General features: G+C 42.5%; 1 protein-coding gene across 1 annotated transcript; it reads right to left on the bottom strand.

Moving 5' to 3' along the window:
• Positions 1-5,266: 5,266 nt before the first annotated feature.
• Positions 5,267-18,208, bottom strand: fez1 (fasciculation and elongation protein zeta 1 (zygin I)). The gene is made up of 10 exons (XM_028421505.1): positions 17,937-18,208; positions 14,711-15,072; positions 10,966-11,053; positions 9,909-9,995; positions 9,408-9,573; positions 7,815-8,131; positions 7,310-7,390; positions 6,254-6,329; positions 6,109-6,174; positions 5,267-6,035 (listed from the first exon to the last, which is right to left on the bottom strand). Exons 2-10 carry the CDS (start codon positions 15,040-15,042, stop codon positions 6,019-6,021), a joined length of 1,230 nt encoding a protein of 409 aa, XP_028277306.1. The 5' UTR covers positions 15,043-15,072; positions 17,937-18,208; the 3' UTR covers positions 5,267-6,018.
• Positions 18,209-21,316: the final 3,108 nt, after the last annotated feature.

Raw genomic sequence — 21,316 nt, 5'->3', positions numbered from 1 at the left:
GCATGGCAAGTGTTATTGAGTTTATTTTAATGTGGTGTGGTGTGTAGGTTGTCCTTCCCTTTTTGTGGTAAACCCTGGTAAGGTAGGCGCCGAGTGAACCAGCTGGACTGATCTGTCAGTTCTTCCGTCGGTTTACTACTTTGTTTTGCCTTTTTTGTTTTGAGGTAATCCTGGGTGGGAACATCAGTTCCTGTTGGGGGTATGTTGCACAGTGTGGCTGCTTAAGACTAGCCGGACACACAAGCTGTGTCCCAATTCAGGGTCTGCATCCTTCGGAGTGCGCATTTTAAGGCCGCTTACGTCACAAAGCTGCGCGAAGGCTGTCCCAATTCGCCAAAAGTCGAAGGGTCCTTCAAATGCGTCCTCCAAATGCGTCCTCCTTTTGCCTGAATTTGGAGGACGCATCGCTACCATCCTTCGTGGCCTTAAATATCCCACAATGCTTTGCGGGCCTACTTTTTGTCCAATAGTACAACGACGGACCAAGCGAGCGGCAGCGGCAGGAGTGCCGAATTCACATTTAAATGTAAGTAAAGAGCATTAGTTCGAGAGTTTTAAAATGCTAGTAGTGACAGCGGCATTAAAAAAATGAGTTTTATATTTACAAACATGACGTCCTGTTGATACGAGGCGCTGTAAACTAAACGCTTTGATTGAATGTTGTTTCTTGCTGTTTACTGTAGTATAGTATAAAGTATAGTTCACGTGAGGAGCAATATTATCGTTATTATATCAAACGGTCATTCTGCCTGTTGTCATTTTGTTGAAGGAGGAGCAGAGAGAAACAGAAGAAAACCTGACAATTGATAACGGAGGAGATGAGGCTGGAGAGAGAGAGAGAGAGAGAGAGAGAGAGAGAGAGAGAGAGGGAGAGAGAGAGAGAGAGAGAGAGAGAGAGAGGGAGAGGGAGGGAGGGAGAGAGGGAGGGAGGGAGGGAGAGAGAGAGAGAGAGCAGAGAAAGAACGGACAGACCTCAGCTCATACAGAGGATGGTGGACAGCAGTGATTTTATGTTCTGTTATTTAAATGTTACTTATTAAATTGTATATTAAATCGTTCTTGTCTCTGTGTTCTTAAACTCTTCTCACCTTGTTACATTATGTGTTTCATTACCTATTTATAATTGAAGTAAACTTTTGAACAACTTCTCAGTGGCCACAGTAAATCATTTATTGTTCTGTTATGTACAATATTTACAAAGACACAGAACATTTCTAACTATTTACCAGTGGGCATTATGAAAATGTACAGTTTATTATTTATAAAGATCAGCAGAAAATCCTATTCACAAAGAACATATATATAAATGTTTGACTGAGCAGGAGTCCTTGGTGCTTCTGGACTGGATGATGCCACGATGAAGACCTTGGAGTCCTCTGGCTGTGAGTGGGACATCATCTGGGGGAGGGGGGTGTCTGTCTCCTCTGTCCACCACATCGTCCATCAGGGTTTGCAGAGCTGACGATCGGCGGCTGCCATGTTACTAAAGATGTTTTTAAAAAGGGCAAAAATAAAAATAATAACTTCAACAGAGCGGCTTCCAAAGCAGCTTAAAATATGAAAAGCTATAAAATATGTATTCTCACCCTCCAAAGGTGATGATGGTCAGTACACCTCCTCCAGGACAGACAGCTGGTCCTGCAGGGAGCCCCACTCTCCTCCACCCAGCAGTAATTCTTTGGTGCAGTGACAGACCTGATGCTTAATGACACATTAAAGCAGTGGTTACAGAACCCTGTATCAAGTCTTACGATTGAATCAAATATAAATTACATTTAATCATATTTGTCTATCTACTGGTTATATATCTAGCGTTTGCTCAGTAACCGGTATATTAATTATGATCAATAATATGGTTAAACAGCAGCTTACCGTCACCTCCCCACTGCGCTCTCCCAGCCTGAAGAAAATGAGCCGTCACCGGTTTTGCTGCCGCTGGAGCCGCCTCTCCTCTTCCTCCAACAACAAATAAATATATTAAAAAATTCCAAATGTCTAAATCCACACTGTTGTCCCGCTTGTTGTCTAGTCCGTGTTGTGTCGCTGTCGCTGCTTTTGTTTTTCCCGGGGCAAAATTTATGACGTCGCGCCACAATCAGGAAGTGATTTGAAGGCCAGACCGTCCCATTTACCAACGGTGGAGGATCCTCCGGAGGATCCTCAGGAGGACGCGGCCTCCTGAGACCGCGTAGGCTGCGTCCTCCGAAGGATGCAGACCCTGAATTGGGACACAGCTACTGTGTCGCCCTTTGCCTCGAGCCCGGCATGCCTAACAGAAGACAGTTAGGCATAAGGAAGTCCTGAAAGATGTCAGGGACTGGGGTTTACCTTTTTGAGTTTTGTTAGTACTCCGTTTTCAATTTTGTTTCTTGGGAGGACTGTGGCTGGCTTGAACTGTTGAGTGTCTGCAACTTGGCAGGGAGTTCTGCGGCTTCATTATGGTGCTTAAGTGTTGTGTGGCTTTTACTAATGAACTTTGTGTAGCTGGGTTTCCTTGTGTGTGCATCTTCAGATGATTCGTGGGCAGTAATGCCATTTGTTTCTGAAAACCCATTCGTGTAGCTCTTTTAGTGTTATGGGTTTTGTTTTGCATGCATCTGATGATGATTCGTGGGCAATTATGCCATTTGTTTAAGGAAACCTATTGGTGAAGTTCATTTGGTTTAAGGCAAATTTAGTACCTTTAGTGAAGAGAGCACATGATGTTGCCCCTTTGTGTGTAGTAATACTACTCTGTGCAGACACTTGGTGTTTATAAAAAAAAAAAAAACACATTTTGATGATAAAAACTGTCCATTTTGTTTAAGGTCTTTCTTTCTAAGTATTTTGGCATGTCTTTGTAAGTTAAGTAGATGTGGTGTTGAAATGGCTAACTTGAGTTCATTAAAATTCTGCTGGGGCTGAAATGTGTTTAATGGAAAAGATGAGATGCCTTGTGTGGCATCTCTTCTATGGGGGGAGGTGTTACGTCCACTGGGGTGTTCGTTTTTTTGGTTGGTTCTGTGCTTTGTTTCAGATGCCCAATCAACAGGGACCTTCTACTGATCAGCTGCACCTGGTCATCTGCTGAGGGTATAAGAAGGCCCTTCCTCCACTCTTCACTCTCTCTCTCTCTCAGCCAGCAGGAGCAGAGCCACACCACCTTGTTTATTTTGTTAGTTCTGTTGTAAATTAATTTGTAAATAAATGTAAATCTTATTTTAAACCACTTGCTGTGCTGTCATGTTGCTACTCCCCTGAGCCAGGGTCGTAACAGTGGACACCTGAAAGCTCAGATCCCAAACAGGCTGTCGACAATAAACAGAACATATATAGGGAAAGAGCAGAAACACCTGGAAGGCCAATGCTATGATTCTATTTATACATTTTCTTTTTACAAATTCTTCAACTGTCCACAGGGTGGTGCCCAAGAGCTGGTGCAGCATCCAACTTTTGGAACACAAACTCCTCAACACCATCAACACTGGAGTTTTACTATTGTTGTGTATAACATAGCCTACATAGTTACATTATGTTGTGCACTCACACTCACACTGAGAACTCACTTTAAAAGACTAAAACTTTACTTCAAAAGTGAAATACATGATTTGTTTTTTTAGAATATATATTGTATTAGCAATACAGGGGGTCAGGGTTGTGCTCATTTATATATTCTGTATATCTAGACAAAAAAACGTGCCTGAAACTGAAATAAGAAGGGTTCACATTGTTTTTTCAGTGGATACTTTTGTCAGGGCACCTTAGACAAAGGAAATTTGTGTTGGGGAAGATTCAACAGCTGTCGAGGGCCATGTGAGTGTGCTACAAAGTGAGTATTGTAAGATTCATCCAGACATGTTCACTGTCAAAGACTGTATGGCACGGATATTTTCCTGGAGATGATGTAGAAACCAGGGATCAGGGATGCTAGTGGAGGATGTACTCAACAAATACATTTTTAAGGACACTGTAGTGACCATTTGACAAAATTTGAAACTTTAAAGAAACAAAACCAATCAACTTAATTTAACTAAAATCAAACAATCACTTACATACTATTATTTGTATTCACGGTCTTTTCTTGTTATCCTAGGTGAAGGTTTTGGTGTTTGGTGTTTTCAACACAGATGGAGACACCTGTCTTCAGTCAGGTTTACTGGGTGCAGTGAGATTCCCACAGGCACAGCAGAATAGCTTGTGTTATAACATCCCACATGGAGGAATGGGAAATGACATCAAAAATGAATTGCCTAGTAACTGATGGTGCATCCAATATGACTGACGTTTTAGTAATATACAGTGGATATCTGCATAGAATAAATCATCTTAGTATGACCTGTGACCTATGACCTACACCATTTGTTGTTTTTTTCATACTTTTTTTTCTTTTTTCCGACTCGCTATAAGATCTTTGTCGTTGTTGTTGTTTCAATGTTTCAAACAAAGAACGAACTTTTTCATGCTGTGATTTGATATAAAATTACAAAAAAAATGACGTCACACTGTAGTATGACTCAAAACTTGAAACGATGTAAGGGTATAACCCTTAGGTTTTTATGTTTGGTTGGTTATTTTTTAAAATGTCTTTTTTTTCCATTTTATGGGAAATACAAAACAAGTGCTGAATTTTATTATGACCCAAATTGTTGATATATAGTTATGCCCTAGGTGTTTTTTCATTTCATTCTTTAGCAGTCCAGCAGGGGAGGTTGTATGCACATGAAGCTCTGAGAAATAAACCTTGTTGTGAAACATTTGGCCAGAAGGCTTCAGGGTTTCAAGAAGCTTTCTCTCACCATCACAACTATACTTTCTTAGCTCTACACTCACGTTCTCATACACATACTGTGATTTACTACCATGCTCTCATGCACATTCTACTGCACCCGTTTGTATTCCTTATCATACTCTCATAGACATACTACTGCACTCGCTTACATTCACTACAATACTATCATATACACATATACACACATATATACACATATTACTATATTGTCTTACAACACTTCAATAGTCAACTGATACAAACAGCCAATGAAAATGACTAGCATGTTCCTGCAATGCAATCAATGAGTAAACAAATCCAATACTAGACTATTGGCTAGTTTGTGGGGAATTACAAGGGCCTCAACAATACTGTGTGCTAAAGAGCAAAGAGGAGACAGAGAGATGAAGAATCACACTCTGTTAGGGTAGAATGTTTATTAGAATTTACGGTTAGCGATGTAACATTCACCTACATGGCGCAAAGTAACTCATAAATATGCTAATATGCACACCTTCATTGAAATGAGCTCTTCTTATTGGGGGGTGGGGGGTTGGGGAGGGGGTGGTACCCAAGGATAGTCAGCAATACACCTCCACGTGTTTGAACAGGGTGGATACAGTACATCAGTAAAAAATTATATTAAATATAAATGAAAAGAAATGATAAAAAAGTCAGAAGAGCACTGGATATTCAAAAAAAAGCTTTGTAATGAACTGCACTGCACCCGTAATCATTCACATGGAGCTACAGTACTAAGTTGGCAGAAAAAGGTGCATGGCTTTGTATTCAAATGACTGGAAACGTTACAGGGAAGTGACTTTGTTTGACAGTGCAGTCCTCATAAATCAATGAACAAAAACAATCATCAGAATCCAGTCAGGAGGTCAGTTAATGACGAGGAAAACTTGGCAACACTGAAATTCAGTTAATAAAGTAAAGACAGCAGTGTATCCCTGTACTGTACCAAAGTGGTTAATAGCATGTCATGCTCCATTAGATTGAAGTCCTTTTAAAAGTGGGAAGTGGCCGTTCACACTTGTTATTCGGCCATCTTGGGGTCTGGCCTGAGCTTGAGGTGCAGGAAGAGGGGAGGTGAGCTCAGCGAAAGGCAGTCGTCATGGTCGGGGTGGATACGATGATGTGGATGGTGAGGATCCATGGTCGCTCATGGAAAAGGAGGGGAGGCAAGGGGTCATGCAGCTTGGGCCAGAGGTGAGGAAGAAAGAGTGAAGTCTTCGTCACACTGTGGACCCCGGCCTGGAGGTGCTTTAAGTAGGACATAGGACTGGAGAGGAAGATCAGAAAGTGAAATGATATGTTCTTGTTTAATTGTTAAAATATAATAATTCTGTGTTTACCTTTTAAGATGTAGTCAGTCAGCAGTGTAGGCACCTTCTCACTGTCCTCCTTCATGGCATAGAGGACTGTGGGGGGAGGGGGGTGCAGAATTAAGGTTTTTCCATCTAATAATGATTTGCCTTTAATGCAGGTCTGGGTTCTTACTTTTCGTGAGCATCTGCAGGTCGTCAACAGAGGGAGGGACGCCTTTCTTCTCATACGGAATCACTGTGTTGAGATACTGAAACAAGGTCACAGTGCAGAGGGTTTAACAGGAGAGAGGGAGGCTGGTTGACACTATTAGTTCCACCTGTTCAACTGCTCACTAACACAAAATCCAATCAGACAATCAGATCTCAGTGAGCTAAGATAAGTGAGCCTCAGAATGGGGAGGATCTACTGGGATATACTGGGAAATCACAGCCAACCACCAAAGAGAATGATCAGGAAAAGAGAAAATATCCAAGGAGCAGCAGTTCAGAGGTCAGAGGAGAATGGTCAGACTGGTTGGAGCTGATAGAAAGACAACAGGAACTCAGAGAAGCACTGTTCTAACAGAGGCCTGCAGAAGAAGTTGGTGTAAACAACATACAGCATGGGTCCATCCTGCCTTGTATCAGCAGTTCAGGCTGCTGCTGCTGCTGCTGTGATGGTGTGGGGGAGATTTTTTTGGCACACTTCAGGCCCCTTAGTACCAACTGAGTCTGGTTCAAAGACTGCAGTCTACCTGAGTATTGTTGCTGACCCTGTCCATCCATTTATGAGCACAGGGAACCATCTTCTGATGGATACTAATGGGTAGTGGATAGGGGTGGGGCTGAAGCCTGTACCAGGTGAGAGGTTGTGTACTAAGAGTGAGATCACCATTAATGTTCACACCCATGACTGATCCAGAATGGAAACACCCATGCACCTGATGTCTATATAAATGCCTGGACCCAGGTTTTCTCTGCAGAGCACTGCATAAAGCATCTTCACTTTCCTCCATTGTTCAAATGTCAAAAATCTTTAGGAACTAACATGGGCATTCTGACACTGAGAGCGATCCTCCAATGGACCCTGGTCATAGCAACTGAACCTTCTCAGTCACTCAGGTCTTTATACCTGCTCCGTTACAGTTCGTTACTCTATAATCTGCAGCTGCTGTAAGTCAAGTGATCATGGTTATGATGTTTAGACTCATCTTTGTGTTGTGGTGTTTTTGGAGTTCTCTGACGTTACCTGCTTCTCATTCCCCGTGCTGCCAAACGTCTGTCTGATGCCCGTCTGCAGGATGTTGGACAGCCCCTCCATACTGAAACGCTGCAGGTCAAATCCACCACACACACACACAGACAAATAGAGACCATTATTACAAACTATAAATCATGCTGATGTAAATCTCTGATTGTGTGCAATATGTCAGCATGTGCAGTCAGGGAGCAGCAGTCGCCAGATGGAACTGCTGCTGCACTGAAAGGAGGAGAGTCCATTAAGCTGTTTTCTGTAACTGGACGGGTCTGGGCTGTTACTGTATGTACATGATGGGTCACTTTAGGATCTTTACTGGAAGGTACTTTACAGGCTAATGGACCTTTGATCCATTATGCGAACAGTCAGAGAGAGGAGACAGGGAGAGCTGCCAGGCACTGTGATGTTACCTCTCACTGATTTACACTGGAGGGATGAGAAAAGGTTGTAGACACATAAACACACCTGTGGTGTAATCACCCTCCTCTCCCCTCACCTTGACAGGCATGGTCCCCGTCTTGGTCTCCGTGTGTCCTGTGGAACCGGTGTTCCCTCCGTTCACCGGCGCCGTCCCGCCCCCCTGAAGGCTCAGGGCCTTGTCCCTGCGTCTGCGTTTGCTGCTTTCCCGCTGCTCCTTCTGCCTGTTCTGCACCTCCATTAGAGCCGTGATGAACGTGTTCTTCACCTCCTTCTCGAACTCAAGCTCGTCACGCCGAGCCAGCTGGCTGACCAGCTCCTCTGAGTACTCACGGATGGCAGCTTCCACCCGGTGCAGCAGCTCCACAAGCGCCGAGCTGGGCATGAGGCTCAGGCCTTGGAGGAGAGGATGGATGAGGGAGAGGCAGAGCAGAAAGATGGGACAAGACTGTTTGTAAAATGTGACTGTTCAACATTATTCATTACTAAATATAATATCTCTTACTGTACAATTTAAGAAATAGGAATACACCCAGATATGGAATCTGAGGAATGCAGCTATGTGTGGCCAAATTAAGATATTTTCTGGCCTTTCTGCCTGTTTTTAAGTGGTCAGCAGTGAGACACAGGAAGTAATGTGGAGGATGAGGGGATGACGCTGTTCTGTCTCTTCGCCTGTGTGTACTTACAGTTACTTTTAATTACAGTCTCAGAATAAAGTTTGTGGGCTAAAATTCAATGTGTGGCTGCCTATGACTTAATTACACAATAAGAACAGGGCTGTCATTTACTCATTACTTAATTGCAGCTCTAGTGAAATATCTACAAAACATATTCATTTGTTCTAGTGCCTTTCCTCTAATTCCCTTTATCTAACTGTTCTTTAACCCTTAAGTACCTCTTCTTCTCTTCCTTTACTGGGCTGAGGGTCCCCCTTCTTCTTGTCAAAGGAGAGTTTTTCCTCACAATACTGATCGTGGATGACATGTAAACCTGATTTGAACTAAATGATTTGTTATGTTATTTTTGTATTATTCCTAATAAATCAGATCTGATCTTTGCTTCATATTTCTCTATATAAATCCAAATCCCTATCAATTTTGACCCATTTTACAAACGACAAGACAACCCAGTGTATATAAACAATATCTTTCTGTCCCTGCTTATTCTGTAAAACAGTCATGTTCCACAGTGTCACTGTAATCCACCTACGGAGCGTGCTCAGCAGTGCTGTGCCGGCTCTCATTCCCACAGTGGTCAGGACAAATTAATGTGAGTCAGACAGCGGAGCCACACAGACCTCCAATATGTTCAGCGACGGGGCGTCTTATGGCAGAGCACGTCATGTCCTTTTGAACTCTCACCTGCTGAGGTGAGATGACTACTCTAACAGCAGGGAAAGCTGATGTGTGGAGGGCATGCTGGTGACTCTGTTAGCTGCAGTGAACCTTCCCAGAAATTAGATTTAAATAATGAAGAAATGTTTGTCCTTGACCCCAGTGTGCATGCAGTGAAACTGGTGTTTACGTTCTATAAACAGTGGTGATGGTAGTATTTAACCTTGATGATTTATTTTCACCTATAAGGTAAACACACACACCAGTTTACTGACATACTGACCAGATATCCATTCATCTTAAGGAGTATAAGTATTAGGAGTAATGTTCTTTACCTTCATAGGAGCAGTTGTTGTTGGAGGCCTGTGACAGCTGCCTGATCTCCTCCAGCAGGGAGGGGTTGGTCCTGGAGGAGCAGTGGCTGCTCTCTTCTTCATCCTCTTCCTCTGTTTCGCCGGGATCCGGAGAGTTCTCCATCATCTCAACTATCTCCTCAATGACCTTGCAGACAGAGTGAAGAGAGAGTAATATAGACATATGGAGACAGGGAGAAAGATCTTTTTGCTATATTCCACACATCAGCTGTAGAAAACATGCAAATAAGAATGGGGCTTATAATAAAGGGCTTAGAATTAGTTATGTTTTATGACAGAACTATGTGTGGGGCATTCAAATGTTATTGGAAAGGTCTGAATCCAACATTTTAGCGTAGTTGTACAGCTTCTTTATTTTAATGAACAGTGTACTTTTGGCTATTTTCTTAAAAGCAACACACTCTTTGAACCTGTGTTGATATCCTCATTGTGAACAGTGACGCGGTTGTTTGACGCACACACCTGATCTGCTGTGATGAGCGGCTCTTCATTCAGGCAGTTGGCGTTGTCGTTCTTCTCATTCATCTCCTCCTCTTCTTTTTCATGGATCTGCAGAGTGAAAAAACTCCATTAGTGCTTCAGAAGGAGAAATCAGCTGAAAGTCTGATGCTTAAATATTTGAAAGGTTTTACATTATTTACTATCACTTATTTGAATATTCACTGTAATTTATCTATATTTTATTTGCTGTGATAATGATGCTGATTTTACAGGAATGAATGCTGGAAAAGGTTTCTACACATCTGTGTTTCCAGAGGAGGAGTCTCAGGGATTTTAAGTAAAGCACTATCAGCAGGTCAGTATTTTCACTTAATGAAATATCTCAACATCTACATCAAGGACTGGCAGAGACATTAGGGCTTCCCAGATGATGTATAGTGACTTCCTGACGTTTCTATAGCGCCACCATGAGGATTACCATGAAACTGGTAGTTCAGTGTCTGCACCAAGTGGCAACAATTGCAGTTCCTAAACCTGCATAAAACTAAACATAAAATAAAAGTATCATCATCTAGTTAGGCTAAAATAGAGCTGTTTTTGAAATGAAATATTTACTGCCTGCCCACATGTAACTGTGTGAAAGCAGGAAGCAGCTCAAAATGAGCATTATGATGTATTTCAAACAACAACCCCCTCCTCCCTCTGGGACCAGAGCATCTGCTTCGGCCTTGACCAGCCCAAACATGGCCTGGACTGCTAAGTGTCTGCTGTCAGGCAGTATATGACAGGCAATTAGGGGAGGGCAGGAAGAGGGAGACTTCTGCTGAATGGCAGACCAGTCAAGGTTGGTCAAGCATGTCGTCAAATGTCAGCACGAGACTGAACCTCAAAAAGAATGAAGCAGTATGTGCCTGACACACAGAAACAATTCCTATTTTTTTTTCAAAAATATAGCTGTTTATTTCATATCATTAAACTGAAATGAGACATGTCAGATGCAGAAATCATTCACTGCATTCTTCTCAAACAGCACATTTCCAGAAGTAAACTAACTATAAATACGAGGAGTGACATGTACCTCCTGGTCAGAAAGGTTGCCGTTCCGTCCCTCGGAGTCGGGCCCGTCCCAAGTGGAAATGTAGTTATCAGTTAGAGCGTCCCACACACTTTAATAAAACAAAAACACGTTCATATATTAATATCAATTAGCTGCAGTCACAGATAAGAACTGGGTGTGTTGTTTTGTTATGAGAGCAGCTCTATCTTCAGCCTGCAACTCAGTCAATACTTCAGTGAAGCAAGTCAATAATGGTGGTCAATGCAGAGCTGGAGGCTGCATAGCTGCATATGCACAACAGAAGACAAAAACACAGCTTACTACCCATTATAAGGTGTCCTTAGCAGAGATTGAGATAAAGCTCCTCACATCATTGTGCACAGTGGGTGTCCTGAGCGAGCGTCCGCCTGAGCAGCAGTGACACAGAGCTGGGAGAGAGTCTCCTTTGTCTCAGGGAGGGGGCCCTCTCTGAGTTTTTTCCCTCCTTTTTGCTCAGAGGTTGGCTCGGGAACGGCTGCCCTGCTCCCAGTGGCACTGCCTCCGCCTGCCAGCTTCACACAGTGGACCCCATTCAGAGACACAAGCTTACCTCACCGGTCATGCCTGCATGCAAAGGCTGAAGTTTCAATACACTTTAGATAAACAGCTTTTTAGCTAGAATTCTGAAGAAAACCCTGTTAGGCTGGTGTAATTAAAAAATGTAGCTTATTACTCCACCTGCTCTCAGGATTCTGTTTTGTCACTATAATTAAATGTAAGTGTCCCAGTATGCAGCAGTTAGTGTTGACCATCAGGCTATTTATGTAAATCTGCCTGCTTCTTCTACACTATGTGGCTGCGGGGACACGAGGAGCAAACTGACTGTAATAACAGCCTTGAGGATTATCGACACATACCCCCAATGACAATGTCGCCTAATGACAGCAAGAACAGTCCCCCATGACACTGTGTCATGCAAAGGGAGGACGTTCTGGGGCTCCCACACACTGTGTTATCCATAGTTTTTGTAGTGATGTCATCATTATCCTCGTTGAATGTGTCTAAATATGAATAAGAATAGCAAACCATAAACCATTATGGAAATTAAAGAAAAACTAACATACATTTTCATCCTTACATCAATGTACAATGAAGCTGGGTTAAGGTACTACTTTGCACTAAAAGTTCCCACAATGCAATGCAAGATTAGTTTATACTGATGTTCTACAGAGCTGTGATTTAACGCTCAAAGGTTTAGACCTCGAAGGCGGCGTCAAAAGTAAAATGAGCTTTTGTATGTGGAAGACTTCCCATTTATATTGGACTGTGGTCATGTTGCCTAGCAACCTGCAGATCGTTTTGACATTGTGAAGTTTTAGAGTCATTACCCTTAAGAGTTCAGTCTACAGAACAAAATAGTACAGCATGAGCTATAAATGCAACTAAAGATGGTCACCTTTAGCCAGGGAAGCAGCTAGACATAGTTACAGCATGTCTGTCTTAATTAGCATAAAGCTGCACAATAAACACAATAACTTATTATTAAATTATAAAAAAAAGGTGGCTATGTGCAAGACGTAAATGAAACTAATCTCTGTTATAACTACAGGGACGTGGAGGTTTTGGACTGGAGCTCCATGTTACAGAGCCGTCCTCCTGTGTTTATTGGCCCACAGCCACCACAGAGGAATCATTCTGTTTAATATTCCAGTTCTCCATCAGCCTGTCGGACTCTCACGTCTGCGATCAGGCAGCTGCTGGGATTAGGCCGAAATGTGTTTGCAACCAAATGATTTCGATTGCTGATGATTATCTGTGTGGGTCCCTCCAGTTCTCACTTTGTATCAAATAAGGAGTTTTTCCTGCCTTCCAGTCAAATGAATGTCAGGACTGTCACAGCTTCTATTAATAGCTGCTTGTATTACGTTGATGAGGTGAATAAATATATTCATTGAAAGGAATTTGATTTGATATCACACTGAGACAATAAGATGTTGTTGACAAGAGAAAATCTCCCAAAGGGACGCTTGACTGGAATGTACAACATGTGTGCCGCATCCGAATGAGTTTCATCATATTACAATCATGTGTCTTGATGTCAGAAGTCAGTCGAAGCTTTAATCATCAGAATCTTTTTAGCAGTGCTTTCCTCTGACACCTACAGTCAGGCTATTTTTAGTGCAATTCAGATCCACACAGTCCAGAGGACGTCTGTGTTTCCGCCTCAGAGCCTGCAAGCAAAAAAAAGGAGGAGGATCTGGCAGTCAGCTGATGGAAAGACAGAGCCAAAGCCAACTGAGGCGCACAACGCTGCACGCTGAATAATTCAGCACGCAGGCCGAACAAGTGGAGCCGGGGAGGGTGGGGTCAAGCTGTTGATTGACTGTTTGTTTGGGTGGTGTTGGGGTCTGTGTGTGGCATTGTTATGCCAGAGAATAGCAGCATTATAAGTGTGTTACTGAGTGATTAACATGAATGGTTGTGGCATTTCACCGTGTCACTGTCTGTTCCTGTTCTGACTGGTGTGATGCTACATGCTAGCTTTGCTATGACAATAATCAGGTATACAAAATGATGTGTATTTTGTCGTTTTCTGTGCATCGTCCATGTTGTTGTTTTCTTCATCCAGCAGCTGTTAAAAGCCCTGTTTACATTTCACTATCATAACATTAAGAGTTTGATGGAAAATACAGTTTTTATATAATGAATCATGATGAATTCCCAATTATATGGTTAAACTGGATACAGAGGCAGAAAATGATCAATTTAAATTTGATCAATTTCAATTTACTTAATAATCATAAATTATAAATTACATTCTAATCATGAATTAAATTTTGTTCTCTAAGGCTGAACTCAGTGCTTTTACGGACTGTTCAGACAGCTGTCAACATGTCTGCTATATATTCATACTTACTGCTGCCCCACAGTTCAAGAAAGTGAATAGAGCACTTATTTGAACAAACTTGAATAGTTGCAAACAAGATGCAAATTGTTTTTAGATCCTGCTCTAGTTGTGCCATGAATCACATACAATATTTAAAGGTATTTTTGTTAGGACACTTAGAGTTAGGTATAAATATAACAACGTTGTTGTGTGTCTAAAACCTGCACAACACTGTGGTCTATTATGCAAATGTCATCACAGAGGCTACGTCTGGCTACGTTAACAAGGTACAATCCTTATGCTAAGCTAAATTGGCTCTGTAAAAGCCAAGCAGTTTCCTCTGTGGCCTCTAGGGGGTGGCTCTAAAAGTGAGCCAATCCCCATAGACCTTAATGAACAAAAAGCTTTACAGCAGAAGTTATAAAAAAGATTAGATTTAACATAATGATGGGCATGACCACTTTGAGTGACCCGCCCATCTCTGCTCTACTAAAAAAAAAATATTTATTGTCAAATATAATATGTTACATTTGTGGGATCTAAAACAAATTGTCTCTTGCAGTTGACATCATACTTTGACATCTTTTTCTGAAATAATGTCCAACAATTTGTTCTTTTTTTGCCATTGTTTTCAATTCTTCAGTTATACTAACTACCATGTATTTTCTTCCCTGTACTTTCTTCCCTGGTTCTAGGGTTTGAACCAGTGACTAGCTGGCACCTCCTGAGGGCCTGTGTCCATCAAATACTGGATGTAAACAACCGAACCTATTTTAAGGTATATCATAAAGTTAGTTAAGTATCAGTTGCATTAGTTGTGCACACTGCTAGAAACACTTATCGGAGACATGATGAGGCCTAAACGCCTCTGTCAGCAGACCTTTTGTGTCAGTCACTCACTCTTCATCCTGCAGCTGCTCCTCATCCTCCTGGCTGTGTGTCTGGTTGCGTATTGGCGCCAGGCCTTCCGTCTTGGTGTTGTAATTGTGGAAGCAGACGTTGAGCTTCTCGTCAAACTCGTTGACCAGGTCCTCCATGGATTTGAAGCTCATCATCTCGGAGAAGTTCTCCAGCTCAGAGAAGTCCTCGCGGGTGATGGAGGACAGGGGTACGGTGGTGGTGGGCGTGGTTGAGTAAGAGGAGTTGCTGAGCGCAGGGTGGTCCAGCTCATCCATCCGACAGGGCCGGAGGTCCTCGAACTCTTCATCTAAGCACACGAGAGGGGCTTCCATGGTGTCCCCTGTCAGGTTGATGTCTGAGCCCTGCAGCAAACAGAGATAGAGAAACAAGATATTTTCATTCTCTTAATTAGCCATGTCTACAAATGTCTTCAAAGTAAAGATCAGTCAAAGCTCAAAAATCAGTCATGATTTTTTTTATCTGTCCCCATCTGCTGGTTTTACCAAAGGATTCATCTCCTAATTTGTGCCTGCTTCACTTCATGTGGTATGGCTCCATGATGTCTAGACAAAGAGGAGAGGTAGATGTGCCAGAAGGGGACCAGGTCCCACAGGGACCCTGTCCAGTTGGCTTTACTGGTAAACTCCAGTTAATTAACTACCCCTACTGGGACTTAACTGATGAGGTGTCCACAAATGTGGGGCAAGAAATGATAGGACCATTTGTCATTTAGTACACCATACTACAATCTGCAAAGTTAGGGCTTTGATTTGTATTTGGGCATAAAATGCATACATACCCACAGACAGGTTTGTAAAATGAATATTTATACATGCATGTATTTTATAGCACACAAGCCCACTCATGAAATGAAGATAATATAAGAAGAATATAAGAAAAATGAGATCTAAATATAGCACTGTGCAAAGAGACACAAAAGCAGCAGAGCTCTCTATCTCAAATTGGTCTTTAATTTGAATAAGTTTAATAAGTCCCCTGTGCATTTGGCTTAGCCTGTCAAATGACACACCATTCAATGTCCGAGCTCAGTGCCTGCAAGATGTTAGCAGTTCCTATGGGTTAAATGTGGATTTTTATATCAGCTTACTCTGATCAAAAATGAAGCAGCAATCTGAAAATCGCTTTTTACATCTACTTAGTTCATCCTTTGGTGTGTTGGTCACTGTCTTGGGTCACATTTCTTATTTTACTGCTGCCTCGGTTCTCTATAAGAACTGTACCATTGGCTTCCTGGTAGCTCTGGTTTGAGGCCACTTAACAGAGGTTTTAACCCTTTATGAAGCAGGCAGCATGTTTTGGGCCTCAGGTGGTCACACCTCATTTTCCAAAGTTTAAGCAGCAGTCTAAAGGGAGCACCATGCTTTTGCCATCAGGGCCCTGGGACTATAACACAAGCAGTCTGACTAGATAGAAAAATGAGCTCCTGGTTTATAAAAATTATAATTATGCACAAATGAGTACTGAACACAGCCAAAACCTTGTGAACATGTGTGCTGCAATACCACATTAAAAACATTATTAACACTACTTCTGTTCTTTCACATTTGATTCCTTCATATAACTAGATCAGAGGATTAAAAGGATTTCTTACATTTTTCATTCTTCACCTCTGCCTTTATATGATGTGCCACAATAAAATCTTTTTATTCTCAGTGTCTGCTCTCCTTGTTTTGAGTCTGGTTCTGATAGGATTGGACTTGTGATGAGCCAGCAATCTTTTAGAGTCTCTGGACTTCATCAATCCATTTGGGACAGTTTTATTTATTATTGCTGTAGTTTGGAGTAACACAATTAGTTCTCAGTAAAAATATACAAATGAACTGTACTTATGTTGGTGTTATGGATAAATACATGCAGTAGGCAGTAATACATGCCCTCTTTGTTTACAGTAAACATTTGTCCCAATCACCTGATCACAGACTGCTATCAGTGGGGGGTGGGGTGAGGGGGTGCTGACACACAAAAAGAGACAGCAGTCATTCTTAGGATGACTTGTCAGTGCTGCAGTCAGACTTTACAGAGAAGTTGTGTGTCGGTCCGGCTGCCTGACGCAGTGTCTTCACTCAGTGAAGTCTAAATTTCCTCCTCTGTGCTCTGCTTGGACTGTGGCCTGGTGTAAGTGCACAGAGGAGTCCATTTGAAAACAAGCTTGTGCAAGCCTCTTCTTCCTCATCACACCACTCAGCAAAGTGCTGCTCTGTCTACAGCCGGATATCGTCTTTCACAACCTCAAGCACCCCCCCACCCCCGTCTCCACTCTGTGCTGCTATATTTTTTTTATTCAGTTGCGCTCTATCTAAAAGCATCTGGCTTTTAATGCTTATTTCTAATTTCCCTGCTGAGAAAATGACCGTGTGTAGATTAAACCCTGAAATAAATCACTCACCCACCCCCTTTATGTGACGCTGACTGACAACAACTGTCCATCAATAGATCCAATTAACTCAAATAAGGAGTAAGGCCATGGAAATAAGTGACTGACTCTAACCTGACTCAAATGTACTCCTAATAGCTGTACAATGATGAAGAATTTAGCAGGTATAGACACAAGGTATGTGTGTCAGCCATATATATATACATATATATATATATATATATATATATATATATATATGTATATATATATATGTTGACCTTCACCTCCAAGAGTGGTGGTGGGGGTCTCAGGTACAGGTACATAGGAGAGCCAATCACACCAGCCCATCAGAGGTCACTTAATGCAATGGAGCTGAATCAGTCACCCCATTTTACACAACAACAATCAATTATATTGTGATTGGCCTGTGACATGGTTATGCAGATTGCTTTTTAGACTTTGGAATGATTTTGTATAGCGAAGCACATGTAGTTAAAACAAATCGGTGTTGAGTTTCAGGATATTTAAATGAATCTTTACACAGAAATGTGTAGTAAAAGAACCTGTCAAATCATTGTGATTTTGCCCCACAATTAATATAATTAAAATGGATTCCTCTTAAAAATCAATATTAACGGGGCCCATGGACCTCAAGCAAGTGCATGTCATCAGCTCATCAGATGGAAGAAAAAAAAAGAGTGGGGGAGGGACGGACGAGCAAGCAGCGAGGAGAGAGGAAGGAGAGATGGAGGAAACCATGGTTACAAGGCAAGGATGGAAGGAAGGTGATGCACAGATGGGTGAGGGCTGGGAGAATGGATGCTAAGGTAGAGTGAGAAGGCAGATTACCTGCAGTCAGAGGAGCTGTTGTTGTGTGTTATGGCTCGGTGTGCTGGCAAGATCTTCTCAGACAAGGAGAATCTGTGCCTCCCTTCGCAGCAAAATCCAGAGATGAAGAGCAGCCGTCACATTCATTCCAGGGTGGAGGAGAGAGAGAGGATGAGAGGGAAAAGAATCAGGGAGGTAAAGATGGCAGCGTGGTGCGAGCTTTGGTCTGTATATCCCTTCCCTCACCCTGTTAGCCCACAGCCACCCTTATCTGTCCTCCCACAGCCCGTTGTTTTCCAATCAATAGGCAGCCAGCCCAGCTCACACAGAGCCTGCGCACTGCCTGGCCTCTGACGAAAGCAGCTTAGTCCCCCTCCCTCCCTCAGTGCTTTCTCCCTTTGTCCCTGCCTCCTCCCTCCCTGCATTAATACCCCAATATTCATGAGGAGAGCAGGAGGAGGAGCAGGAGGGACTGGGGGATGATGTTTGCACCAAGGTAGCACATTGTATATCTGCCCACCTTGAACGGTGCTTTTCTTTTGTTGTCTGATTTCACTCCCTTTACTTTCAGGCTCTTATTTTGGTTTTAGCAATTTTAAGTGCTGGCTGTACACACTGTACCTTCTTCTCTGCAGGGCAGTGTAGGCTATCAAGATGTATCATCACTGCATATAATAATTCATGCACATTTTTAGATTAGCCTCTATATCGAGAACGTATGCATCTCTGCATAACAAGATGGCAGTGGTGATTTCTTGTTAGCACTTTGTAGAGGAGATGTCTCAAAATATCAGAATCATAAGAAGTCATGAGAATAATTATAGAACATTGAACCATCTCACTGTGATGAAGACTTCTATAGACTTTCAGCAGAGACGAAGAGCTGCTCAGGTTCCATTTCTTCTTCCATAGACCCGGAATGATGAGATGAAAATGATTGTTATTGTATTATTATTGTTATTATTTACAGGAAAGACAGGAAACATACTACAGAAAGACGGGGCAGTAGAGACACAAACAGCATAAACTAGCATCAAATAATAACAATAAAAATAGAGGGGTAAAGAAAACAGCATACTTTAGCCTTGCAAACATACCACACAAACTCATTTGAAGTTGTGTACAAAACGTTGTATAATCTCTCGTAGTGCTTTAGTACTTTACGAGTAAAGTAGGAGAATGTACAGTGAGCCAAACATGAAGGATTGAAACGTATTAGAACTAAAACATCATGTTAAGCACTGCTGCTTTTTTTTGATCAGACAGTTTGGATGTTGCGACATGAACGCATTAAATGAAAAAAAAAAGTGGTTTACAGTGCAGGGCATAAACCATTTGATTTACATGAGATGAGGTTTTATTCTGTATTTCTGATGCTTTAATATTGCAAAATTAAAACTAAAACATTTATGATGTGCTTCAAAAATCTGCTTAATCCCTAGTTTAGACCTCCTGTCTAAAAGCCACACACACACACACACACACACACACACACACACACACACACACACACACACACACACACACACACACACACACACACACACACACACTGACACACACTGACACACACACACACACTGACACACACACACACACTGACACACACACTGTGACTGACTCTCAGGCCAGCTGCTGTGGCTGCTCTGTTACAGAGAAATAATCCCAGAGTTCAGTCTGATTTACAGTCACTTTATTCATAAGCATGAGGTCATTTAACATGAGCCGAGACCACTTCAGGGTCAGTGGAGCTGAATACTGGATTCTGATTGGTCAGTTGCGTTCTGCCACCTCTTCTTTCTGATAAACAGAGGATCCTGACCAATCTGTGAAGTTATGATATTGAGGATGTGTTTACAGCAGTGATTCCAGATTCAACCCCCCAACCTGCATATGGCTGAACAGCTGTACTTCCTGTTTCCTGTCAACAGGTGTCCTTCAGTCCAACCAGACGAGCGCTCTCCTCCCATACACACACACACACTCTGACACACACACACTCTTAACCTCCTGTGTTTCGTGTCGCTGGTGTGCTGTGATGTTTTACCCATGATGCTGCTGGGTTTGTGGCTTTCAGGGCTGCAGTCAGACGTTCAGTGATTGGCTGCAGGAGAACTCCCTGACCATCATCGCCATGGACGTCGCCCTGCTGTTACTGCAGGTAGTAACACTGCACTGCCTGCAGAGGGCGCAAACACGCCTTTGTCACAGTCTGAGGGTTTGTGTGTGTCTTCACTGAGTCACCAGCAGATCACTTTGACGTGTCAGCACTTCCTGTCTGCTTCTGATTGGATGGTTTTGAATCAACATGGCGGCCTGTTTGTGGTTATATGACATAAATATTTATTAAGGGTGAAGAAGAAGGAAGATCAGCACAGCTCTGTATCTGTTAGTAGATGAGGTACTGAGGTAGGTACTGAGACCAAGCAGCATAAACTGCAGTTCCTCCAGTGTCCACTAGAGGCTGTCTCATACAGTGAGTCTGGACGGTAACTTATGTTACTCTAGCTCCATCACACTGAGTGTTTCCGCCTCTCTGCAGGTGGCGCTGTTCGTCATGGCGGAGTATCTGTACCGTGCATTTGGAGAAGGCCGCGCTCTGAAACGGACCGATCTGCTGGCTGGCAGAGACCACACCCCCACCGATGACCTGGGGGAGCTGAACTACGCCTACCATGACCAGGTTGGAGCTTACATGGACCCCCATCACCTGCCTTATCACCACGACGACCACGGCCAGGTGTCTGTGGACCAAGTGCAGAGCTACTAACCTGCTGCAAACATTATAGGCTCAGGTTCTGGTTCTGGAAACATGAGCCTCCAACCAGCCTGCGGTCTTTTACCCTCTGTTATCTAACAGACAGCTTCTCAGAATACTCACACACATCTTAGAGCAGGCACAGGCACAATCATACTTCACAGTAACATATCATGGATGAGATCATCGGAGTGACATCACATATATGTCCATAGTAAGACATATGGACAGACTGTCTCCACAAAGTCCAGCAGGCCATGCTGCTGACACAGGTTCCTTCGAGAATTCTTCCAACACAGCCTGTGTTCAGAGGGAAACCAGAGTAAGATGAAGCGTTTAGACAGAAGACTTCTGGTCCATGATTTATTTAAACATCAGAATCAGAATCAGAATCAGAATCGTGTTTATTGCCATGTAAGTGAAGGGGGTTCACATTACTAGGAATTTGCCTTAGTGATTGGTGCATACAAAGAACATATAACAATTAACATGCAATAAGATAAAAACTAAGATAAAATTAAGTAAATAAACTACAGTAAGGCTAAATTTACATGACTGACATGGTGTAACAGACATACAATGAACAGAACATAAAATACTGTGCAGATGAAATGGTAAACATAGACCCTTATATGATCGAATG

Source organism: Parambassis ranga, chromosome 14 (assembly GCF_900634625.1).
Source record: "Parambassis ranga chromosome 14, fParRan2.1, whole genome shotgun sequence".
Lineage (NCBI taxonomy): Eukaryota > Metazoa > Chordata > Actinopteri > Ambassidae > Parambassis > Parambassis ranga.
The sequence above is the reverse complement of the archived record's forward strand: the minus strand, read 5'-3'. Positions and strand labels throughout refer to the sequence as shown.